The sequence below is a fragment of the Oreochromis aureus genome, linkage group 3 (genome assembly GCF_013358895.1).
Source record: "Oreochromis aureus strain Israel breed Guangdong linkage group 3, ZZ_aureus, whole genome shotgun sequence".
In the NCBI taxonomy this organism is placed as follows: Eukaryota; Metazoa; Chordata; class Actinopteri; order Cichliformes; family Cichlidae; genus Oreochromis; species Oreochromis aureus.
In genome coordinates, this window is record NC_052944.1 from 89,870,990 (window position 1) to 89,898,137 (window position 27,148).

Sequence of the window (27,148 nt, forward strand, 5' to 3'; positions counted from 1 at the left end):
ACACTTCACTGACTTGGTCACCATCTACAACAGCGACATCAGCCAACTGCTTGTGACAATGGCACAAAACATTGACTGGGCTTGGACAGGGCTCTATAATGATTGTTACAGCTGGAAGTGGTCCATGGCTTGCCTCCACCAGTGTGTGAATGTGAGAGTGAATGAATAGTGGCATTGTAAAGCGCTTTGGGTGCCTTGAAAAGCTCTATATAAATCCAATCCATTATTATGGAGGAAAAACTTTTTTATGTTGGCAGTAAACATGAATTTTTGATCTGGGCTAACGGCCAACCAGACTGTAAAAGCAAAGGAATACTGTGTGGCTCTTCAGGGACAAACACAGATGAATGATAGACCCTGTGGAGATTCTTACCCTTTCCTGTGTTACAATGGTAGGAAAAACATTTGTTACCACTGTTATTACAGTTTTATGTGAGTCATAATTTACCTATTTAAAAGAAAAAATCTCTTTTCAATATTTCACAGCCAGCAGTTCAAGTTACATCTTAGTGATGGAGAGCCGCTCCTGGTCAGCGGCTCAGTCGTACTGCAGGACATACCACACAGACCTGACCAGTATAAGAAGCAAAGAGGAGAAATCCAACATCACGCTCACTTTGAATGGATCAGGGGTTCAGTATGTGTGGATTGGTCTCTACAGGGATCCCTGGGCCTTCTGGTCTGACAACACAACCTCCACATTCACTAACTGGACCAGCTGAAGAAGCAGGATGTGGACGGTGACTGCAAAACTGAAGACTGACTGGACTTCATGTGTGAAGTTAATAACATGCTGTGCTGAGCTGTCTCATCCTTTAAATCATTAAATATTTCAGAGTGTAAAGTGAAACCAATAACCTGGTTGTAGTAACGGTTGTAGTTTGACAGAAATTCTTTTATTTAGAGGTCCATGCACAATTTTTTAGGTCTCCTTGAAGTTTTCTTCATAGACTTTAGTCTTTTATATCTCTGTCTTTCAACACTTTAGACACTGTTTACAGTTTATTGGGATCCATAATTCTTGTTTCATTCTGACAACAATCTCTGCTGACTTAAACAAAAGGTAAAGAAAATTAAAAATTTACTGCTGTAAGAGGTCAGGATGGATACCAAAACACTGTTTATGTCCTGTTTCTGCTTAGACTGTTTCAGACCCATAAGAACCATGAATGGGATCATAAGTGTCCCAATCCATACCTGATTTAAATTGGTATGGTCCATTTTAAAGGGTTTGACTTTTAATACAGACTTGATGTCCTCGTATTGGACACTATTTCAATTGGATTTTTCACTGTTCATCAAATGTTGGCATGTTAAATTTTTCAGAAACGATCCATTGCTTTCCTCCTGGATTATTTTCTTTAACATGAAACACTGAGATAAACACATCTTCAGGCCCGTCTCCTCGCCAACCTCTTTCCTCCCAAAGATATGAAAAGCATTAGCTCGGAGTAGGTTAATTAGAGAAGTATAACTGATGTTATTTCATTATTATTCTGTGATTGTTATTACCATTTGCTTTAGCTTTGCTCCTGCTAAATTTCTTTAATAAATATCCTTCAAATAAAGTCTACATTAAATTATGACCACAACAAAAATAGCAGAGTGCACCACTGGATTATTTAGAGGAAATTCATCATCTGTGCTCATATTTGATTTGTCTAGTAGGAAACAGTGAGCAGAGAGATTAGACAAACTTGACAGACTCACAGACACATTGATAGTTTTAGTATTTTAATGCTGTCAGCAAGAAAACTGCAGAATCATTACAGTTGAAGGCTGTTTAAAGGGAAAAAAGTCAAATCTGAACTGATGGTTCCTCATTTGTCAGCTGAAAATGTGTCTGACTGTGAGATGAGCTCATTGGACTTCCTCTCCTTCTCCCTGAGATCCATCTTCTTCAGCCACCCGTCCTTCGGCAGCACCAACACAGAGGTTAAAGTCCACCAGGCCGCTATTCTCCCATCTGCCCTGCACCTGCCCCCTGTTTTCCTAGAGAGACATGACAGCACAGAGGTCCATCTTTAGCAACAACAACAACAAAAACAATAATAATAATAATAATAATAATGAAATGTATTTATAAAGCGCCTTTCAAGACACCCAAGGACACTTTACAATAGGAGAAAAAACATAATAGAACAATGACAAAATGAAGAACAATAAAACAAAGCACAAGATAAAATTAACAAAAAGTGGGTTTACAGTGAATATGCAGATATGAACAGATGGGTTTTGAGATGAGGTTTAAACTGCGGGAGAGAACCAATGTTTCTTATATCTGGGGTTAGAGAGTTCCACAGCCTGGGAGCAGAGCAGCTGAAAGCTCTGCTTCCCATGGTGGTGAGGGGGAAAGAAGGCACAGCAATATAGAAGAAGAGGATAGAAGTGAGCAGGCAGAAAAGGTAGTGCTAATGAGTTTATCAGACTCTCAGATCGTTATGTAGGAATTTTGGCGAACTGTTCTTTACAGAATTGTTTGAGTTTGCTGAGGTTTGTGTGTTTCTTTAAGCCACCACAACATTTCAGTCAACTTGAGGTCTGGACTTAAAGGACATCATGGATCACAGTGATTCTTACTTCTTACTTAGAAGTACATGTAAAAGTAAAAGTACTCAATTACAATAAGGGTCTTAAATACTCATCTGTCCGATTTAATCAGATTCAATAGAATTTTATTCATACAGCGGCAAATCAACAACTCTAAGACATTCGGTGAGTTTTAATGACACTTGGAGCAGCAGAATACAGCAGGTTACTCAGTCTGAACAAAAGATGGAAATCCAGAAAAGGAAACTCACACTAAGAACAGGAAAACAGAGAAAAGAGGAGAGCAGCAGGTGGTGAACAGAAACTGGAAGCTAACTAATGAAACAGCTGGCCTTAAGTACACAAGGAGCTAATCAGAGAAGAAAACATTGAGAAGGGAAGGCCATCACTAAGGCAGGAGAGTATAAAGACAGGTGGAGCTCGTAGAATAATAGCTGTCTGTAGTGCTGGGAGCTAAATGAGTCCCAGTAATGTGACGTGTATTTAAAGGCTCTGTATGAATCGAGCTCCTTACAGCTCCTTACTAGCTAAAAAGAAAAAGATCAGAAATCAGCTGATTGTATCACACGAATCACAATTAGCTGACTTCAGTTCACACTAAAACACATTCAGACAACAGACAGAGCTTCAGAAGAAAAACAGCATTCATTTGATCTGTGAAAATAATATGAAGGAGAAACTAAAGAGTAACAATAAAATCCAGCTAAGATGCAAAAACAGAAGCTTTTATCATAAAGCACATTTGCTGAACTCAAGTCTGTCTGCTCCACCCACCTCTAGCTATACAGTTGATGAAGTCACAGATTGGCTTACCTGAGCAGGTGAGCTCCAGGACTGAACCAGGAGTAAATGATTCACTGATGATGGTTGGTGACTGTAAACACCCCATCATAGAAAAATAAGAAGGTTCACAGAAAAGTCTGTGAATCCACACAGGTGTGTTTGAGGACTCTCTCTTTTTTACAGAAACATCTGAGCCACAGTCCAGATGTTTGCAAAAAACAGCTGGTTCCTTCAGGGTCCTGGCCATTGTATGCACTGGTCTCCACTCTCCCAGTTTCATTTCCAGTGTACCTGCACAGTGACTGGCTCCTCCCACTAACCTGATAGGCTCTGAACAGAAAGCAGAGAGTCATCAGTAAAAAATGAAGTGAGTTTGAAGCAAATCGAAGCTGCAGCTGCTCTTCTACCTGAGCAGGTGAGTCCAACAGCTTTGCCTGGTGAGCAGCTGTTTCTAGTAGAGCTTGAGCTCCTACAGTCCAGGAGAGTAGACTCATGGCCTTCACACTGGAACTCTTTGCTCCACACTGGAGCCCCCACATCTCCATAGAGCGCCCCCTGGAGGGCTGAGGGAGGCCCGCAGCCAAGCTCCCTACAGACCACCTCTGCATCCTGTTGGTCAAAATCAGCCTCACACACGGAGGTCCAGCTCTGCTTGGACTGGTTAGACTGGTTGTAGTTGACCTCCAGTCTGCCTGAACACAGACTGGTCCCATTCAGCAGCCTCACAGAGTCTGAAGAGATCAGAGAAGATCCAACAGACAGAGATCAGAGACAGCAGACACGAGAAGAAGAGGTCAGCAAACAACTTTTCACTGATTCAAACTTTCAAAGTGTGAAAATCAGAGTTCGTCCAGTAAATTCAAACCAAACATGCACAAAGACAACAGAAAATCAGCTTTAGAAGCAGCAAATTATACAACTGAACTGTGACAAATGCGCACAAATATGAAGAAGAACCTAATGACTGAAGAAAAATTCCAGCTAATAGATACCATCAAACAGGTCTTTTACTTGACTCAAGTCTTTCGGTGCTTTTCATGACGCCAACTCAGTTCACCTAAAGTGGAAGAAACCTAAAGCGTAACCAGGTAGGGGGGGCCAGAGATGTATAAAAATGTGTGTGTGTGTGTGTGTGTGTGTGTGTGTGTGTGTGTGTGTGTGTGTTGACTGCAAGATAAAGAGAAAACTGTAAAAACGTTTGTAATCAAAACCTTTGTGATCAAATTACGCCACATATTAAAATGTTATAATAATCTAATATTATAATGTTTCATATTTATCACATTTATTCATTTCACGCAGGAAACAAATTCTTATTTTGAATCTGATACTTGCTGAAAATGCTGAAAATGGCACTGTGAATGTAAACAGTAAGAATAAAAAAAAAAACCCCAACTTATTTTGAGTGCTGTTGATGGTAGGTAGTTATACTTCTGTGACATCTAATAGTGTTAGAGGACTTACTGAACAACCATTTTTGATTTGACAACATTGAGTTAAATGTTTACTCTTTTAAAAAAAAAAAGTGCTCAAACAATTTTTTGATTTTTCATTTCATGATGCTAATGCTAATGTTAGCCTTAATGTTATTAAAATGTATTATGTTCCACCAAATCAACCCACTGGGCCTGCTTTGTTCATCCATTACTGTTAATAAATCACATTAAGTGTTATCAGAGGAGTTAATAGTAGTAAATTTAGCAAAAGATCAAGATTAAACATGTAGACATCATAATTATCACCAGAGGTGTGGACTCGAGTCACATGACTTGGACTCGAGTCAGACTCGAGTCATTAATTTTATGACTTTAGACTTGACTTGAAAAAAGGTTGTAAGACTTGTGACTTGACTTGGACTTTTACACCAGTGACTTGGGACTTGAATTGGACTTGAACCTGTTTACTTGAAAAGACTTGATATTTTACCCAAATCTAAAATTTAACATACATATTATATAAAAAAGTACGGACCATTAATTCACTTTATTCATTCATTCATTCATTCTTACCACACTCCGTATGTACGTGAGCGTGAGCTGTAGCACAGCCAATCAAATGAACCAGATTTAAAAAAAACAAAAACAAAAAAACGCTCGAGCCAAAAATGCTCCCAAAAGTAATTTCTTTCGGCTACACAAACTACGAAGTAGTCGAAAAAAAACGAAATGCAACATGCAAAACATGCAAGAAAAGAATTACAGACGGAGATGGAACAACTTCCAACTTTGTCCGACATTTGAAGTTGCATAAAGAACGGTAGGTGCTGCCTTTTTTTGGTACGATGAGATAGCGGCTTAGCTAACTTCATCTTATTAGCAAATGTTCTCCGGGCTACGTTGATGATACTGTTTGGCTTTAACAGGTATGATATGTTTGTCATGCTATTTTAAATCCGGTCCTGCAAGCGCATCCAAGAATAACATGCAACTTGTTAGCTCACAATTGTCGGTGAATGGTGAGCAGGGTCCGTTTCAGAAAGTGGGTTCTGTAGCTGTACTCAGGGAAGAGAGTTTCTGTCCGTCTCCTCCCCATCATTAACCCCGTAGAGCTACATGTTTATTTTTGTAAGAAAACCAATTACCCCCTTATTTTTTGTTTATTATTGTGAATTATTTTGACATTGTTATGTGTTGCCAGACCATGGTTATATTTCATTATGCCAGTGGATGGTGCTCTTGCATTGCCGTGGAACTACCAGAGAGACTCTAGCTATAGGCTCTGTGCACGCGCAGCTCAGAAATAAATGAGCTCCGGCCTGAGCAAGATGCTAACTTTGGTGTCCTCTCTATTAATCAACAGTTTGCTCATATTTGGCTACGCAGTGCTCTCTAGCCTGTGTGCCGCTTGCTGCCGGTCTAGATTCCCCTAGGTTTGGTGCCGGTAACATATGGTCGTGTTTAACTTTTGCATGTCTGAGCCAGGGAAAAAAAATTTTGGTTAGAAAATCTGGCACACCTTAGTGTGTAATTGAGTAGTCCTGCTATATATGGCCTTTTTCTTCTGTCATTTATGTCAATACATCAAATAAAATACTTATGTTATTAGCTGTTGTTTATTTGCAAAGGTCAGTTGTTCTTAACAGGGATGCTAAACATTGCTTATTAGAACTGTATGCAGAGTTTTGAGAAAAGTGTTTTAATAAATATTGTTTATATATTTTCATTTATATTTTTATTGTCTGAAAACTATGAGGGTTTAAGTGTTAACAGTTATTTAGGATTATTAGGATCAACTTAAAGTCAAATGCAATTCATGAATGGCTGTAATGGAATTTCTGACATGAGTCTAATATGCTTACCTCTATCAGATTTGAAGAATACCAGATGAAAAAGAGGATCACAAATGAACCTCAACAGCCTTCCATATCACAGTTTATGGACACTTGTGCGGACAGTACAGCATGACTCATCCACAGCAGAAAGCTATCACGAATGCATTATTAAGTGACTTGATTATTGGTTGCAACCTGCCCCTTTCTATTGTGGAAAACAAGAATTTTCGGCACTTTCTGATGGTAGTTGACAGAAAATACAGCCCGGTATGTCGCAGAACAATTATATCAAAAACAGAGAACCTCGCTGCTGAGAAACGTTCAATGTTAAAAACTCAGTTGAGCGAGACTGATCATGTTTCAGTCACTGTGGACATTTGGTCAGACCGAAGGATGAGGGGTTTCCTTGGTATCACTGTGCACTGGATACAGAGAGAGACAGAGAGGATGCAGCTAAAATCCAAACTGCTGGCCTTTGACCGCTTCAAAGGATTACACACTGGTGAAAGAATCTGTGAGAAATTTGAAGCTATATGTGACGAATACAACATCAAAGATAAACTAGACTATATTATTAGTGACAATGCTGCCAATATGCGGAAAGCATTCACTGTGTGCTTCCCCACTGAGCAAGGTGAGGAACATGATGATGATGATGGTGATCATCTTGACGACCCAGAGCTCTGGCACGACTTAACCTTGGAAGATCAGGAAACAGTAGGTGCTGCTATGGCAAAGACACAGCGCCTGCAGTGTTTTGCGCACACACTTCAGCTGGTGGTGAAAGATGGTTTGTCAGAGACCAAAGTGGCATCTCCTTCATTTTCAAAGTTATCTAAGCTCAGCTCTCTACTGCACACAAGCACAACATTCAAAGATGTGTTTGAAGCTGAATTTGGTGAACAGAAAGGGATCCCTGCTGCTGTAATCACAAGATGGAATTCAACACTGAGACAAGTGAAGGCAGTTCTCCAATGTGAACATCTAAAACTCTGTGCTGTTCTTGAAATGGCTGGGCACAAGGAGTTATTATTCACAACACGAGAGTGGAACCTGTTGAAGGAGATGGTGGACATATTGAAGCCTTTTGGAGAAGCAACAGATTTGACACAAGGTGAGAAAATAGTCACGATTAGTGCTGTTGTTCCATCTGTGCTGTCCCTCAATCACCACCTTGAGAAACTGAAGCCTCAAGTCCGTTTCCTGAATGGTCTGGTCAGGAGCCTCCAAGCATCTTTGAACAAAAGATTTCTTGGAATCTTTATCAGTGTGCGAATGGCTAGAGCAGAAGATGGGATCACTGCCCCTTTTCAGATCCAGTGTACCTTAAAGCAGCTGCTTTGGATCCAGCATTTTCTCTGTTGTGGGTGGAACACCATGTGTTGGGCAGTTGTGACATAAAGGCAGAGGTGACACAAAAAGTTAAAGGTAAAGATTGAATATAGTTTATATTTTTTCTGTATTTTTTTTTTTTTTTTTTGTCTAAAATTGTAATAAAGGCTCTTTTGCTGTTGTTAATTTGTTTTGCCAGATCTGATCCTGCAAGATGCGGCAGATCCTGCAAAGTCAGAGCAACCTGTGACTCCTGGTGAGGAACATCAAGAGGACTCTGAAGATGGAGGACTCTTTGCTGCTTACTGTAAGAGGCAGAAGAAGGATGTGGGGAAGAGTCCAGCTCTACAGCTAAGTCACTACCTGGATATTGCTGATGGACAGAGCGCCCTCTTGTTCTGGGCAATGAACATGCAGACTCTTCCTTCTCTGTTTCATGTGGCCACCAGAGTTTTGGCAGTACCTGCATGTAGTGCTCCTGTGGAGCGAGTTTTCAGCTATGGTGGCATCATTCTCACGGCCTCATCGTGCACAAATGACTGACAGACTTTTGGCCAATTTGGTCTTTTGCAAATGCAATGCAGAATAGTTAATAGTTAACTGAAATAACTTAAAGTGCACATTCTTGTTCATTGTTCATATATATATATATATATATATATATATATATATATATATATATATATATATATATATATATATATATTATTTTGTACATAAGGAAATCCTCAGCAGTTTTTGTTTCAACAGGAAGTTCTGCTTTTGCATTTTTCGCTGAATGTTTATTCTGTGAATTTGTAATTTAGAGGAAGACTATTCTTGCAGCAAAGTTTAATTGAGCTGTGCAAGGTGCAATTTCAGAATTAGTTTGTGCATATTTTGTAAGTTACTTGTTTCATCAGGTGATGAGATTAATACAGATTTTTAAAAAAGAACACATGGTCTATTATTTACACCTAACATATAACTGCAACATTGTTTTTAAAAAAAAGACTTGAAAGGACTTGAAATTCAAAGTTTCGGACTTGGGACTTGACTTGAAAGTTGTCTGTCTTGACTTACGACTTGACTCGGACTTGCTTGACTTTACTTGAGACTTGACTCTGACTTGAGGATAAAGACTTGAGACTTACTTGAGACTTGCAAAACAATGACTTGGTCCCACCTCTGATTATCACAGCTGGTAAATCAATATTACAAAGTTGCCAAAATTATAATTTTATGTTTTACATTTTTAGATGGATGCTAAACAATTCTGTTGCTTAAAACAGCAGGTTGCTCTGTTCATGAACCAGAAGCCACAATGGTCGAACTTCTCACCCTATCTCTAACAGAGAGGCCAGCCACCCTTCTGAACGAAGCTCATTTCTGCTTGTATCTGCAATCTCGTTCTTTTGGTCACTACCCACAGCTCGTGATCATAGGTGAGGGTAGGGACTAGGGATGGGCACCGGTATCTGGTGCCATCATGGCACCGGTTCTGACATAAACGGTAGTAACCAGACCGAAAAGCAGCGCACATTTCGGTGCTTTTTTTTTTTCTTGAGATGTCGTACACTTTGGATTCTAGCCAATCATTTTACCTTTACAAGGATAGTAGGCGGGCCCAGATATGTACGGTCTTTTAGAGCAGAGCTACAGATTAAAAATGCCCAAGGCGAAGCGGTCAAAAGTCTGGCTGTACTTCACGGCAAAAGATGCAAACTCAGCAGCCTGCAACAAGTGCTTTAAGCCCCACGCCTCTGGTACCACGAGCAAAAAGGAGGAGATCACGTTTAAACGGTTATAACACGGGGTGAGAAATATAAGTCCAGACATGTGTGGTATCGACAGAAACCTCTGAATCTCAGCTAAAATGTCATATAAACCATTTCTACAACCACCAAACTCAACGAAAACAAGCCATGATTAAACGAGCAGTTATGTAAATGCGCACAAGGCGAACCAGAAATTCTCCAGACTTCATGTAACCGGTTAAAGACAGGCTGGTTATCTTCCAGAGCTATCACCAATTCCAAACACCAAGTTTCACCACACTCTGACCAAAATTCACTGAATTAGCCGCAAAAGAAGACCACAAAAACACACAGCGGCGCAAATGCGCTAAGACAGAAATTGGCTTACCGTCCAGATTTCCGCCGTTATTTTCGTCGGTAGCCGGTGTTCCAGATCAACTGGCGTTTAGATCAACTGGCGTTGGTCGAACAGATGTGTGGCAGTCTTGCGTTTCAGGAGCTGCTACCGACAAAACAGCAAAAAAAACCGCCAAATGTGTCATCTGTGACACTTGTGAGGTTATCTCAAACACACTCCGTCAGTCTTGATGCTGTTGAACAACAAAATGTTTAAAAATGTCGCGAGTTTACCTGGTGATAGCCTCATGCTCGACACGATCGCGAAAACAGCAAACAATTAACACCACGCCGGTGTTGTTCACAGGACAGCGAGAATAAATGATCGGGAGACTCTTGCCGTCGTTATCGTTCCCCTCGCACGTTTTATGTCTCCGGTTTCAGCGTTTTATGCTCAAAACTAAAGCGTGCAGTTTACTTTGTGTGCACTAACATGGACTCGAATCAACCAGCGCCACCTCTGGCCGAGTGCCACAGCCTACAGCCAGATCAACTTGTGACACACATCTGCACCACGTTTGAATTCGTTTCATGCACAATACATGTGTACTTTTCAATTGTGTGTTTGTGCGTCATGCAAATAAACCTTTGAAATGAATGAAATTATATCATGTATTTATTATTGGCCTACATTTGTACAAAATGCCAAATTATATACACAAAGTCATAGAAATCACCACTCCAATTGGCCATCATGATTTTAATATTCTCTTTTTCCATAACAATGAAATACGCCTTGGACAAATATGACACATCAATAGTTCAGTACTGTTGTGACATCACATCCTGTAAGCATCTTCTGTCTGTGTCTTTTCTCTGGAAATGAATATCTCCAGCCAATATAGGCAATCCATCAACATGGCTGGAGAGTTGGTTGTTGTATATAGTCTGTATAAGTGTGGTTAATCTAATGAACATTTGTAAGGAGATGGCAGTTACTGTGAATGTACAGCAGGTGATTAGTAATAAACAGTCAGACAATGACTCTGACAATCTCATTCAATCTTGCAGATTTAATGCACCTTCTGCGGAAAGTGGTACCACACAGTGTGTGTGGACTTGCCCTGTGCAGAAGGCGACTACAAATGTTGTGGGTGATAAATAAACAGAAAAAATTGATCCCTGTTGTCTTTGCTTACTGATTGTTTTTAGTGTTGACAATGCACATTGTTGGGATTGCATCTTTCAACATGTTTGTGGGTAGATTTGGATGTACCAGGGGTAAGTGCAGCCACTCAGCCTCTACTCAATGTGATCATAGCAGCAGGTGCAGATGTGTCACAAGTTAATCTAGTAGTAGGTAGGCTATGGTACTTGGCCACAGGTGGCAGCAGTGGACATACCTCTATTTGAGACTGCTCCAGCTGCTATGACATAGCAGCTATGTGATATTGGATCTGCTAAAAATTGAAGATCATATGCACGTTTTGGAAATTAAACCTTATAGTATGTTGAAAAACAGAAAAATGACATTGATTTTGTTGCAGGTAAATGTAAATCCACTCAGAACTGTCAAGAAACTGCAATAAAACAATAGCAACTTTATTTTCCATTAGATAAACATGTAGAACACAGACATACAACAGTTAGACTTTCCATAACTATTTTTAGGAACAATTATTAAAGGTTTTTCGTTCTTACAAGCACATTTCTTTTGAACTTGCCCAATGTTCTCAGTTTTCAATGTTCAACATTTTCAATTTTGTCCACATGATGGACAGAATGTAACTGTGTGCTTTCTGCAGATGTACTTCTTGCATTTCTCACAAAATGTTCTCGTTTTAAAACAGGAATCTTCCTAACTAAGATTTAAAACAAAAGATTTCTACGTCTCCTCCAGTCTCACAAACAGATGACAAACCAATCGACACACCTGAGTCACTGACTTTCTTAAATCCACTCACTCTCACTGGCTCTGTTTGTTACTAATCACTGTGTAACTGCTGTAAATTCACCATAACTGGCATCACCTTACAAATGTTCATTAGATTAACCATACTTATACAGACTGTATATAACAACCAACTCTCCAGCCATGTTGATGGATTGCCTATATTGGCTGGAAATATTCATTTCCAGAGAAAAGACACAGACAGAAGATGCTTACAGGATGTGATGTGACAACAGTACTGAACTATTGATGTGTCATATTTGTCCAAGGCGTATTTCATTGTTATGGAAAAAGAGAATATTAAAATCATGATGGCCAATTGGAGTGGTGATTTCTATGACTTTGTGTATATAATTTGGCATTTTGTACAAATGTAGGCCAATAATAAATACATGATATAATTTCATTCATTTCAAAGGTTTATTTGCATGACGCACAAACACACAATTGAAAAGTACACATGTATTGTGCATGAAACGAATTCAAACGTGGTGCAGATGTGTGTCACAAGTTGATCTGGCTGTAGGCTGTGGCACTCGGCCAGAGGTGGCGCTGGTTGATTCGAGTCCATGTTAGTGCACACAAAGTAAACTGCACGCTTTAGTTTTGAGCATAAAACGCTGAAACCGGAGAAATAAAACGTGCGAGGGGAACGATAACGACGGCAAGAGTCTCCCGATCATTTATTCTCGCTGTCCTGTGAACAACACCGGCGTGGTGTTAATTGTTTGCTGTTTTCGCGATCGTGTCGAGCATAGGCTATCACCAGGTAAACTCGCGACATTTTTAAACATTTTGTTGTTCAACAGCATCAAGACTGACGGAGTGTGTTTGAGATAACCTCACAAGTGTCACAGATGACACATTTGGCGTTTTTTTTGCTGTTTTGTCGGTAGCAGCTCCTGAAACGCAAGACTGCCACACATCTGTTCGACCAACGCCAGTTGATCTAAACGCCAGTTGATCTGGAACACCGGTAGCCATGTGATTATCAGCAGTTACCACGCCTACCTAGCCGCATCAGAGTCGTTTTCCATCTACAACCTCCATTTTAGACCCACCTATAGACACGTGACTGGACAGACGTCACATGCAGTAAATTTGGACACACGTGGGTTTTGGCCTTTGAACGTCTGATTGGTTGAAGTAACGTGAACGTGGCATCGTTACTGTGACTCTATTGGCTCAAACAATTAAAAAGAGGTGTCAATCATGCAAATTGACCAAAAGAAACCAAAGTTACAGCCCCTCAGAGTTTAAAGGGCCAGAGGCCAATTAAGCGCTCCATGGTAGAAAAGGCCCATTACCATGTAAATGTGTGGTTAATTCTTCAAAAACGCATAAAAAAAACCAAACATTTTTAGGCATGTTAATAAAATTAATTAATGTCTGCTCTTAAATACCTAAAAAAAATCAACTGGCATGGTGTCCAATTGTGTGCCAGAATTGGACATTTTTGTACAACGTCTGGATATTCATGTATTGACAGCACTGTAATTTTTCACTGTTTCACTTTAAAAACATAAATCTTTGCACAGATGATGTTTATATGTTGTTACGGTTCTTATCATTTTGCAGAAAAAAAGAGACCGCTAAAAATAAAAACATGAGAGGTTTTTGGACGAAGTTTGTGTTCTCCATTCTTTAAGCACTGGTTCGAGCACCGTTTAAGCACCGGCACCGTTTCAAAAGTACCGATTTGGCACCGGTATCGGATAAAACCTAAACGATACCCATCCCTAGTAGAGACGTTTCTTAACTTTCTGAAAGTGCATTTTGCCCATTTTTGCAACTTCATCTACAGCTGTTATTTCTCCTGTGCACTAGTGCATGGACTGATGTATAAATGTCTGGAAAAAAATCTTAAAGATTGTTGAATTCTAGGGTATGTTTTGAAGCACTTCCTTCCAGTCATGTATGTGCAGTTTCATGTGTTGGCTGCAGACTGAGCAACGTTTTGTTGGCAGGTTTTAATGTCTGTATTTTGGCAATTAAGTTCTAATTGCCAGATTTGGATCCACACTTCCTTTCCTGATTCTCAGTTTTTCATTTTTTACTTATTACGTCATAGAAACTATGTGATACTGTCCAACAGAATAATAGAACAGAATTGCAGAGCTTCAGAAGTTGCCTTAGAATCTTTTGGTTCGAAATATTTTAATTAATATCCCTGGATTGTAAATACTCCAGGGACTGTTGTCAGTATTTTCACTCCTGCACTACAAACAATAACTGTTAATAATTATTTCAGCAAACTTTAATTGTTACCAAATACAGTCTAAATGAGCGTTTCTGACACTGTGTAACTGAGTTTAACACAGTAACCCAAAGGGTCCATTAGTTAGGACCCCATCATGATTTGGGCTCTGCCTCCAGACAGTTAACAATATCTTTACACTCACAAGAAGGGTTTCTCTCCAAGTGGAGACAGCTACTCACTAAAGTGTAAAACTGTACCAGAACATTCAAAGGAGACAATTAGGTGTTAACGATGGCTTCTTTGTGTGCAGCAGAGTTCTGCGCACACGAGTTGTTGAATTTACGTACAAAGAAGTTTGTTGTGCCTGTGATTATTTGCTTGCACATTTGTTGTGACATAAACATCATTCTATAGACCTCTGCATTATATTAGAGCTCACTGTGTAACTAGGTTCTAATAATATCTTTTGGTCCTTAAACACTAATTTCAAAGTAAGCATGGTGTCAACAAACTCCATCACCTGCACACAGTCTGTGCTCATATGTGCAGGTATTTATCACAGCACTTTCTAAAAGACTTCCACATCGGATACACCTTTTTCTTCATCACCTCCAGGCACATTTATGGAAATGGAAGATCCTTTGTGAATGTTGAAAGGAAACAATTTCCATGTCAGAGAAGAAAAGAGGACCTGAGGAAGGAGCTGCTGATCGTCTTCTACAGCTGCTCCATTGAAAGTGTGCTGACATACTGTATCTGTGTGTGGTTCTCCAGCAGCACCATGGCACAAAAAAGGCACTTCAGAGGGTAAAAAAATCATTGGACATACAGGATAATAATAATAATAATGTGCAATAAAACATATACTAATTCTATTTATTATGCACTTAGTCCAATGTCTTTTTAATTATTACGTTAAGTTACTGTGTTGTTGTCCTGTTGTGCTGTGTGTAGTGCCAACATGGGACCCGTTTTCATTGTACTATTGTAGTAGGTAAAACTGTGCAATGACAATAAAAAGTTAACTCTCATAAGTCAGCATGATGAAAAACACACTGTCTACTCTACACACCTCCTTATGTAACAAATGATGAAGTGACGTGGTTACCTGAGCATGTGAGATCCACAGTGGAGGAAGAGTTTACTGATATTACATGCTCCCTCAGAGGAAATCCACTCCGAACAAAGTCAGTTTGTATCCTCCACACAGGTCTGTCTGAGGACTTCCTATGTTCTATAGCAAGAGCAGAGCCACAGTCCAGCTGTTTACAGGCAACAGCTGCTTCCCTCAGGGCCCAATCATATCCCCCCACTGGTCTCCACTCTCCTATTTTCGCTTCCAGTGTACCTGCACAGCGACTGGCTCCTCCCACTAACCTGATAGGCTCTGAACAGAAAGCAGAGAGTCATAAATAAAAAATGAACTGAGTTTGAAGCAAATCGAAGCTGCAGCTGCTCTTCTACCTGAGCAGGTGAGTCCAACAGCTTTTCCTGGTGAGCAGCTGTTTCTAGTAGAGCTTGAGCTCCTACAGTCCAGGAGAGTAGACTCATGGCCTTCACACTGGAACTCTTTGCTCCACACTGGAGCCCCCACGTCTCCATAGAGCGCCCCCTGGAGGGCTGAGGGAGGCCCGCAGCCAAGCTCCCTACAAACCACCTCTGCATCCTGCTGGTCAAAATCAGCTTCACACACGGAGGTCCAGCTCTGCTTGGACTGGTCAGATGGGTTGTAGTTGACCTCCAGTCTGCCTGAACACAGACTGGGCCCATTCAGCAGCCTCACAGAGTCTGAAGAGATCAGAGAAGATCCAACAGACAGAGATCAGAGACAGCAGACACGAGAAGAAGAGGTCAGCAAACAACTTTTCACTGATTCAAAGTCTACTCAGCACAACTCCAACATCATTTCATCATTAACATCAGAACACACACATGTTACTGACACACACAGTTCATACTCATATATGTCATCAAATGCAGACAAACTCCAAGACATTCACTGAGCGTTAATGACACTAGGAGCAGCAGAATACAGCAGGTTACCCAATCTGAACAAAAGATGGAAACTTGACAGGGAAACACAGAGATATGAGGAGAGCAGAAAGTAGTGAAGAGACACTGAAAGCTAACTAAGTAAATGACTGGCCTTTCCTGTCTTAAGGCCCTTATATTATCAGAACTCTCCAAAAGACCACTTGCATCCAGACTAGGGCATACTTGTGGCCTTTTTACTCACCATGTGTTTTACACCCCATCTGCATTTAATTATGAGACACCCCAAAAGGTTCATTCTGTTCATCTAGACCAGAGGTATCGAACTCCAGGCCTCGAGGGCCAGTGTCCTGCAGGTTTTAGATATGACCCTGGGTCAACAGACCTGAATCAAATGATTAGTTCATTACCAAGCTCCTGGAGAACTTCAAGACATGTTGAGGAGGTGATTTAGCCATTTCAATCAGCAGTGTTGGATCAAGCACACATCTAAAACCTGCAGGACACCGGCCCTCCAGGCATGGAGTTCAACACTTAGACGTAGCACTTTCAGTGGAAGAAATTTTGTCACTCATCAAACTGACTTCAATCTCAGCTGACGGATGAGACTGATGAAGGCAATTGAGATTAACATACCTGGATGGTTAAGCATGCATCAAGACATAATTATGAGATACTACTGTTCTATCAGAGGTTCTTCTTGTTAACAGGGAGTTTCTCTTTCCCTCTCTCACCAAGCACTTGCTCATAGTTGATTGTCAGATTTTTTGCATTTTCTCTGTATTATTGTAAGGTCTTTACCTACAATATAAAGTGCCTTGAGGTATTTGGCGCTAAATAACTGAAACTAAATTGAAGGGAATTTAAATACACAAGCAGCTAATTAGAGAAAAAAAATCATTGGGCAGGAAAGGCCATCACTAAAGCACGAAAGGTTAGCAATAGATGGAGCTCGGAGGATAATAGTTGTCTGTAGTGCTCAGAGCAAAGTCAGCCATAATTTTATGCATGATATGAATTTAAATTCAGTTTAACTCAGGGAGGTGCAGCCATCTGCTGCAACCAGGTGGAGGTGAAGGGAGGAAGACAGGGCCAAAGACACGCTGTGGAAGAGAGCCAGAGATTAGGAATATTTTCAGAGAACTATTAGGTAATAAGAATGTTTCCTTAGATTTGCCTAAGTATTTTTATAAGGAAAATAAGATTATAAAGGACATGAATGAAGTGGTAAATGAATTCAATTCCTTTTTTGTAAATATTGGCCCTAATTTGGCGAATCTAATTAGAAAACATGATAAGTTGGAACAAAAGGATGATTGGAAAGGTGAAAGCAGAGTAGTTAAGTCTATATTTTTAGCTGATATCACTGAAAAAGAAATTGTAGCAATTTTAAACAAGACTAAAAATAAGACATCTACTGATTGCGATGGTTTAGATATGGTTATAGTTAAAAAGACATTGGACTGTATAATTACTCCTCTTTGTTATCTTTTCAATCTTTCATTCCACACTGGCGTATTTCCTGACAGAATGAAAGTGGCAAAAGTGATACCTTTGTATAAAAAGGGAGATAAACATAGTTTTAATAATTATAGGCCAGTGTCACTTCTGTCACAGTTTTCTAAAGTACTGGAAAAACTGTTTGTGGAAAGACTTGAGAGCTTTATTGAAAAACATCACTAAGTCAAAATCAATATGGATTTCGGAAAAATAGATCAACGGCATTAGCACGGATGACTACTACTGACGATATTTCATGTGCAACAGATAATAATAAATATACAATAGGAGTATTTATTGACTTAAAAAAAGCTTTTGATACGCTGCAACATTCTATTTTGATTTCTAAGCTTAATACTTATGGGGTGAGAGGAATTGCATTAAATTGGTTAAGTAGTTATTTAGAAAATAGGACCCAGTATGTGCATTATTTAGGCAATTCCTCTGAAAGACTGAAAATTGAATGTGGGGTTCCTCAAGGGTCTGTTTTGGGACCAAAACTTTTTAATTTATATATAAATGATATTTGCGATGTGTCCAAAATGTTAAATTTCGTTTTGTTTGCAGATGATACAAATTTTTATTGTGCTGGGGATAAATTGAAAGAATTGGCTGAATCAATGGTTTCTGAAATGGAAAAACTTAAAAAATGGTTTGATGTAAACAAATTATCTTTGAACTTGACAAAAACGAAATTTATGATTTTTGGAAATTGGGTAAAAGAGGATGAAGTAATTCTGTCCATTGATGGAGTTCCGATTGAGAGAGTTACTGAACTCCGTTTTTGGGGGGTAGTATTGGATGATAAATTAAAATGGAAATCTCATATTGAACATGTTAGAAAAAAGATGGTTAAAAATATTTATATTCTGGGTAATGTCAGAGATATACTAGATTATAAGGCAATGCATATTTTATATTTCTCATTAATTTTCCCCTATCTCAGTTATTGTGCTGAAGTGTGGGGGAATACATATGCGACTTATATACATCCTCTATATTTGTTACAGAAGAAAGTGGTACGAATGGTTCATAATGTTAAATATAGAGAACATACAAATAAATTGTTTATAAAATCGAAATTGTTGAAATTTGAAGACTTAGTGAAATTACAGACATTATTATTCATGTGCAAGGCAAAAAATAATACATTACCTCTTAAGTTACAAAGCTTGTTTGTATTGTGTTCAGGAAGTGGGGACAGTAGGAGGAAGTTTGACTTTAAGCATAAGTTTGCTAAGACCACACAAAGGCAAATGTGTCCGACAGTCAAAGGCATAAGAATATGGAATTCTCTCGAAGATAATCTTAAGAGTTGTACAAACATGCACCGTTTTAAAATGTGTTACATATTTAAAAGGATAAATCAATATGAAGAACATGAAAGTAATTTGGGCTAAACGTGGAAGAAAAAAAAAGAAAAAAAAATTCTCATTGCCATTTAATGCTGTATATTGCTGATTATTTTGATTTGTTGTTTAGTTTTGCAGTGTTACAAAAAGTTGCATGTTAGAGGGTTTTTTGGGGGTTATTGGTGCCCTCTTGTAATAATATTTGGATTGCAGATAGGGGGCAGGTGCTAACAAGAATTTATTCTTCTTCCTGCTCCTTTCCACCCATGGGTGCAGTGTCATATTAAGGGAAGGAGGTTATGTATGTAGGAAAAGAAAAACTGTTGAACCATGTGTGGAATAAATAAAGGAATGAAATGAAATGAATTAACATGCACAGACAAACAACAACTGTAGCTTTTCAACTATTTTTTTTTTTACCAGGTTGTGTTATTGTCTGCAAGAAGCGCTGTGGAGTATATTTAAGGACATGTATGAAGTGAGCATGCTTCTTACTCACAGTTCTAATTACATGATGAAAATCCAATTTTATTTATAAAGCACTTTAAAATACCACAGGACCAACGTGCTGTACAGAAAGTAAGTTAAAAACAATAGAAAGCAGAACAGAAAGAAGCAAAAATACATAAAAACTCAAAATAATAATGCACAAATATGAAAAGAAACTAAAGAGTTAAGTCAAGCTAGGATGTAGAAACAGGAGTAGTTATCAAACAGAACCTTTGCTGTTTGCTTCACCAACCTCTATCAATCATTAGATGATGTCACAGACTGGTGACATCGTCTAATATCACCAGTCTGGCTTACCTGAACAGGTGAGCTCCAGAACTGAAGAAGCGTTCCATGACATTACACATCTTCGCGAATCATAATCAAAAGGTCGACATCCAACTATGACTAGCCACAAAGATTGGGATGACACCTGTCTCTTTCGTAAAGAAACAGCAGAGCCACAGTTCAGGTCTTGACAGAAAGCATCTGCTTCCTTCATTTCAAAGTAGTCCACTACATCTCCACTAGTAGCTCGTCTCCATTCTCCCTGATGCTTCAGCTCCAGTGTGCCTGCACAGCGACTGGCTCCTCCCACCAACCTCACAAACTCTGAATAGAAAGCAGAGAGTTTCAGTAAAGAGGGGAAATTCCTCGTGAAATTTTCTAGTGAGTTTGATTTTGGTACTATTTTTTATTTTTCTGTTTACCTGTTGAATTGTGTTTTACTTCAGCCTGGAGTCCTGAGGAGAAAATGAGAGAAGAACCATCATTTTGTGTTTTTTTTCTCTTGGCTGCGTCACCTGCCTCATCTGCAAATCTCAAAGCCTCTTAACTTTGTCTCAAAACCTCTTGGAAAAGTACAATAATATCAAAAAAAAAAAAGAATCTAAATCATACGATTCCCTATGAACAAGCACATGATGACAGTGGGGATGAAAAACTCCCTCTTGAAAGGAAGAAACCTCTGTTGAATAGATAGTATGAAGAGAAAGCTTAATGGGACTCTGATTAAGTACGGTTAAATGAAAGCACATGGGACTAAAGAAGAAAAAAAAACATAACTAGTAGTAGCAGTCTGTAAAGTCTTTTTTAGGGACTTTTTTGAATAGATATTTAGTAGTGAGACAATCAGTGACTCAAACAGTTATTGATCGCCTCGGTGTTTGCACAGTGGCATCAAAGCAGAATGTTCTCAGCCCCTGATAAGTTATGTGCAGCAGGCCACCAGGTAAAGTGTCATTCTGCAGCGACAGTGCATCAATCAGGGAGGATTTCTTGGATCAGATCAGGAAACCTCCCTGTTTGAAACTCTAAATGTTGAATGACAGCAGCAGGTAAACGTAACTCAGGAATGTCAGTGAAGCAGCTTCAGGATTTTAAAATACACCAGAAAGACAAAACAGGAATACGATGACCAGTTTAACCATTTCCAAGGCACAGACTCTTCTAGTTTAAAGACTGTGGAATGCATGCTAATGTTATTACTAGATGTGGTGAACTGTTTGTAGGGTTTGGTACTGCAGTTGCACTTTCATTGGTATTTTATTGTTCTTTCAAATCACTTAAACCGCTGCTGTGTCAGCTTGGGGTCGTATTCTTATTGGTTCCTGTTAAATAAACCCACAAACTAAAGTAATTCTGCAGAAAGATGACAACTGTGGCTCTTAAATGATTGCAGTAGAATAGTTAATAAAGTTTTAAAGCATGTGAGGCTGCAGGTCAAAGTGTCTGTAAACAGATTAAAAACTGACTTTTGTTTTTTGACGTCTGAACGATTCTAAATTGAAGCTGTTGAAGTGTCACAGTGCAGTTTTTTCTTTCACTGATCCTTTTATATGATGCATGTGTGTGTCGTGGTGATGTTAGTGTCCTACCTGAGCTCCACAGCATCAGCAGCAGCAGGGGATTCATGTCGATGTCGACGGCTCTCTGCTCTGATCATCACATGTACTTTACTTTTATACCTGACACAGGAGGAGGCGGAGCTTCACGCCTCTCTGTCTGGTTTCGATTAATCGGTGTCATTTCACAGACTCTTGGGGACACATTGACCTTTTCCTGTCAGCCATGTTTCCAGTGTGAGCAGTGGATCAGACAGTTTTTATACTGGTGTCCACTCTCAGACCAGTTCTATGGGCTCAAAATGTGGTCATAAATATTTTGTACTTGTAAATCAGGATTTGTATGTGTAAAAGGATTTGTGTGTGGACTTAGCCAAAAAAAAAAACCCTGCAAGTTACAAGTACGAATTTTGACCCTATTTTTCTTCCTGTCATCTGATTGGTCAATGTCATGTCAATCACAAATGTAACAATCCAATCAGAGAACAGATGGGTTTGGCTGTCGGAGGGGCGCTTTTTTGAACTGCAAGTCCTTGAAGGGTAATACAGTTTGAAGCTGGAGGATCTCTATATAAATATCCGATAGCAGCTAGGTCCACTAACTTTCAGCAGCTGTTGAAAGGATAAAGTTGTGGTATGTCAGTGGTTAGAAATACCATTATTACTTTAGGATTAGTTTAACACAAAGTCAGGGCTGACCCGGGACCATTGCTGTGAGTCACAGTGCGCAGCATAAAGGTCCTTTCACATCGGACGCAGGATGTGCTGCTAATGCTAACTGCTAACTAAAAGCAAAGGATCCAGAATTTGTTGCGCTGGCTGCTGAGCTCTGTGGGTTTTTGCAGCAGCTCTACCTGTACTAGATGCACCTGCTCCTTGTCGTTTCTATCTCTGACTTTATGTCCTCTACAAGAGTTTCTGTTTATTTTGCTAGTTCTTCAAATGTTCAATAAAAATGTATGCTAATTCATAACGAAGAAAGCTTTGTAGTGAACACTGTCATTTCCAAAACCCTGCCCCCCCCCCGCGGTCCGCAACGCTGTTGAAAAGGCTGTGGAAGTCCCTGTATTAAGCACGTAGACCTGTGACACAAAAATCACCAAACTTGGACGACCACAGACTGTTTTCCTTCGTGGTGATGAAGGAAAACGCTGGGTTGGCATGTAAAAGGGCATTTATTCCCTTCAAAGACCTGCAGTTCAAAAAAGTGCCCCTCCGACAGCCAAACACATCTGTTCTCTGATTGGATTGTAACATTTGTGATTGACATGACATTGACCAATCAGATGAAAGGAAGAAAAATAGGGTCAAAATTCGTACTTGTAACTTGCAGGGGTTTTTTTTGGCTAAGTCCACACACAAATGTTTTTTACACACACAAATTCTTTTTACACATACAAATCCTGATTTACAAGTACAAAATATTTATGACCAGATTTTGAGCCCATACAGTTCACTCCCAGTTTGTCTCTGAATACAGGAGTCTGCTGCTGTGACTAGACTGCAGGCCAGAAGCTGCATATCTGGGCTGATCTGACTGGTGTTGGGATTAAATAATTTGCAGTACCTTAATAATGCTATGCTTTTTTTTATTAATAAGTGTTATAAAGTCAGATACTTTAGTATTAAGTGGACACAGCCCTGAAAAATAAAGGCATGAGACCATGTGTCCTTGGGGAGTAGAAAGCTGCAGACTCTCACTCATGTTTGCCTGGGAAAATGTAGATAAGAGGGACCATCTCTAGTGGAAAGTTACTGAGACACTTGTTTAGACTAGAATAAGAGAGCTTCTGTAATAAAACTGTCAGGGGTGCACCACCTTTTTGAGATCTGTGGCAGCGTGTCATGCAGGACGCATCTCCCTTCTAGAAGTAATAAAGTGTTAAATGGAGCTGTGTTTTGTCTTCCATCGGATGCCTCTGAGGAATCAAAAGAACTCGGTGTACTGTTGATATTTACACTGGGAGGGGGGAAAAGACCACATATTGATCGATTCACAAATCTGCTGATGAAGCTATATGCGAGGGGTCAAAGGTTATAAAAGGCTTGTTTATTACAAACAGAATACTATTAATTCTTAAAAACAAAAAAAACTGAATACAATAAGGTTACATACCCCTTCAAAATTCCTGGTTTTTGTAATGTTAAAAATCATTCAAAGCTTTTACCACCTTTAATGTTAGCTGTAACTTATTAACTTCTATTACAAAACAAATCTTTTAGGGGAGAGAATATTTCTTAAAAAGCACGCCATGCAGAAGAGATGCCTTTGTGATCTGATAGATTTAGACTGTTTTGCAAGGAAGAGTGGGCAAATATTGCCATGTCAAGGTGTGCTGTGCTGTTAGACCACAACCCAAGAAGACTGAATGCTGTAATTAAATCAAAAACTGTGTGAACAAAGTATTAGTTTCAAGCTGTGAGCACTTATGCAACCCGCTTAGCGCACCTTTTTTATTTCTTATATTTTTACCCTTACAGATTGGTTTGTTTTTTAATTGACTGTACATGTTATAACTTACATTTGTCATAGTCCGTGGTCCTGGGTCTGTGGAATGCGTGCTGCTTGGGTAGCCACACCCCCGGACTGGGCCATCACCGACACACCTGCTCTCCATCGCGGTGATTACCTGCAGAGCTTCTTTACCCGGCGCTGACGGATGCTCCACGCCAGTCCGTAATCACCTCACAGTGGTTTCAATCCGGCGTTCGGCGTCTGCCACCTGCCTGTCCTCCTGCTCAACTGGCTCACCCAGTGCATCATCTGGCCCTTTCACCATCTCCACGGACTCCCTGCTCACGGGCTGCCGCACCTCCCTTCCGAGCTCCCACGGTCTCGCTCTATCGTAAGCCCACTACTCTAACGCAGTCTTAATGTGTTTTCCGCTTCCCGGCTTCCTAGTAATCCTCTCCCCTTTCTGTTGCAGCCTCCCGCGGTCCCGATTCCGGCTTCCTTGTGTCATTGTTTCCCCGGGTTATTAGTTCCTCGTTTTGCTCTCTAAGTTTCCCCCGGGTCGCCTTTCGTTAGTATAATAAAGTGTCTTTTCTGTTACCGCTGGGTCTGCGCCTGGATCCTTTTTGTGCACGCGCGCTGTGGCGCCTGACAGTACGGACTGGCCAGAATGGATCCAGCGGACCCAATACGTTCGGCTATTAATAAGCAGGGTGCCATGCTCGGCCGACACGATCAGTTACTCCAGTCGCTTCGGGATCAATATGAAGAGCTTAACGCGACACAGGGAGAGCTGCGCGCTAAACAACCCGACCCGGCATACCGTTGTGTTACGTCTCCGCCACCGGAACCCTTCCACGGCGAATTGGACCTGTGTGGGGGGTTCCTTTTTCAGTGCACCCTTTTCTTCAGCCGCTCGCCACTCTCCTTCCCCACAGACGCGGCCAAGATTTCCCACTTTGTGGGACTGCTGAGGGGAAGAGCGTTGGCGTGGGCTGAAGCCTATTTATCTACCAACCCGTTACAGAGTTGCGACTTCGATGACTTCCTCGGAGAATTTAAAGCAACTTTTTCTCCGCCGGTTTCCGAGGATGATGCCGCCCAGAAGCTACTGGCGCTCCGCCAGGGCCGGCGTAGTGTCGCGGAGTATTTAGTGGAATTTCGCACCGTGGCAGCCGCTGTCGGCTGGCCCGATTCGGCCCTAAGGGGAATTTTTCTACGTTCCCTGAACGATCAGATGAAAGATCAGCTCGCGTTTCACGAGGCAGCTGAATCATTCGAGGATCTGGTGTCGCTCGCCCGTAGAATAGATAAGCGTCTGCGGGAGAGAGAGGCCGAACGGCGGCCCAAGCCACCGAGACCCGTGTTGCACCCTGAGCTTCGTGTGTCACAACCCCTGTCCCCATTTCGTTCTCCAGCCGCGTGCGCTCGCTCACCGTCACCTCCTCCGCCGGAGCCGATGCAGATCGGGCGCTCTCGGCTCTCGCCAGAGGAGAGGGAACGCCGTTTTCGGGCCGGGGACTGCTTATACTGTGGGAAGCCGGGACACCGCATCGCCAGCTGCCCGGTCCGCCCAAACGGACCAGCTCACCGGTAGGTTCGGGGATACGGGTGGGCAGCACATTAAATGCCATTAGACCCCGATTAGTTTTGTCCGTTTCCATAGTAACCACCAAAAGGACTGTTACATGCAGCGCATTAGTGGATTCTGGGGCGGAGCAGAATCTTATTGATGAGAAGCTGGCTAAGGAGCTGGAATTACCACTCACTCAGTTGGAACCTCCCCTTCCTGCGACAGCTCTGAATAAACAAGTGTTTGCTTATATCACCCATCAGACTGCACCTGTGAAATTAGTCACTTCCGGGAATCATAACGAGTCGCTGTCATTCCTTACCTTCCCGTCTCCCGACACCCCACTCGTGTTAGGTTTCCCGTGGCTGCAGAGACATAATCCCCACATAGATTGGGCAGGGAGCAAGATCGCCAGTTGGAGTTTGTTCTGCCTAGCTAATTGCCTGGGATCAGCGGTTCCCGCTCCACCTGCTAACCTGACCCCACCTGTTTCACAAGCACCTGACCTTTCTTCTATCCCACCCGAGTACCATGACCTACAGGAAGTGTTTAACAAAGACAAGGCTTGCTCTCTGCCCCCTCACCGCCCCTATGACTGCGCCATTGACCTGTTACCTGGAGCCCCGCTCCCCTCCAGCAGGTTATACAACCTGTCTCGCCCCGAGAGGGAGTCTATGGAGGACTATATCCAAAAATCACTCGCGGCCGGTATTATTCGACCCTCTTCTTCCCCAGTAGCTGCAGGCTTCTTCTTTGTGGGGAAAAAGGACGGTTCATTGCGGCCATGCATAGATTACCGGGGTTTAAATGACATCACGGTAAAGAACAAATACCCTCTTCCGCTGATTAACTCTGTTTTTGTATCTCTCCAGGAAGCCACCGTTTTCACAAAACTAGATCTACGTAACGCATACCATCTGGTCCGGATAAGGGAGGGGGACGAGTGGAAGACCGCTTTTAACACACCACTGGGCCACTTTGAGTATTTAGTTATGCCATTCGGCTTAACGAATGCCCCTGCGGTTTTTCAAACTCTGGTGAACGATGTGCTTCGAGACTTCCTGAACGTGTTTGTTTTTATATACTTGGATGACATCCTCATTTTTTCCAGGACCATGGAGGAGCATCGCGTTCATGTCCGGAGCGTCCTGCAACGGTTACTAGAGAACAGACTATTTGTCAAAGCTGAGAAATGCGAGTTCCATGCCTCATCGGTTTCCTTTCTGGGCTATATCTTAGCAGGGGGACAGGTGAAGACGGACCCAGCCAAGATTACAGCAGTTCTGGAGTGGCCAGCCCCGGATTCGCGGAAGGAGCTTCAACGCTTTCTTGGGTTCGCAAACTTCTACCGACGTTTTATCCGAAACTATAGTCAAGTCGCCGCGCCTCTCACTCGCCTCACTTCTTCTAAGTTACCCTTCACCTGGCCTCCGGAGGCCCACACGGCGTTCACTAAGTTAAAAGAACTGTTTACTACGGCACCCATTCTGCTCCACCCCGACACCACCAAACAGTTCATCGTTGAGGTGGACGCGTCCGACACTGGCGTCGGAGCTGTTCTCTCTCAGCGGTCTGGGCCTCAAGGTAAGCTCCAGCCGTGCGCCTACTTCTCTCGCCGGCTCACTCCTACTGAAAGAAATTATGACGTAGGCGATAGGGAGCTCTTGGCCATAAAACTGGCTTTGGAGGAGTGGCGCCACTGGCTGGAGGGAGCCGAGCAACCTTTTCTCATATGGACGGACCACAAAAATCTGATTTATCTCAAGACTGCTAAAAGATTAAACTCC

At 41.2% G+C, this 27,148-nt stretch overlaps 2 protein-coding genes across 3 annotated transcripts in view; one reads left to right on the top strand and one right to left on the bottom strand.

The window, feature by feature from the left end:
• Positions 1-27,148, top strand: part of LOC116320990 (nuclear factor 7, brain-like) — a 1,074,516-nt gene that overhangs the window by 657,043 nt on the left and 390,325 nt on the right. The window lies entirely within an intron of this gene.
• LOC116314140 (scavenger receptor cysteine-rich type 1 protein M130-like) lies at positions 1,718-21,427 on the bottom strand. Its single transcript, XM_039608789.1, has 8 exons — positions 21,370-21,427; positions 20,203-20,235; positions 19,811-20,104; positions 15,624-15,947; positions 15,268-15,546; positions 3,741-4,064; positions 3,364-3,663; positions 1,718-1,992 (listed from the first exon to the last, which is right to left on the bottom strand). The coding sequence occupies exons 1-8, from the start codon at positions 21,404-21,406 to the stop codon at positions 1,955-1,957; spliced, it is 1,629 nt and encodes a 542-aa protein (XP_039464723.1). The 5' UTR covers positions 21,407-21,427; the 3' UTR covers positions 1,718-1,954.

Bases quoted from the DNA above. Each gene is read 5' to 3' on its own strand.
- LOC116314140 (XM_039608789.1), bottom strand. From the start codon at position 21,406: ATGAATCCCCTGCTGCTGCTGATGCTGTGGAGCTCAG. The intron at 20,236-21,369 runs GTAGGACACTAA...TTTTCTCCTCAG, and splicing joins GCTGATGCTGTGGAGCTCAG to GACTCCAGGCTGAAGTAAAA. The intron at 1,993-3,363 runs GTAAGCCAATCT...ATGTCTCTCTAG, and splicing joins CCTGGAGCTCACCTGCTCAG to GAAAACAGGGGGCAGGTGCA.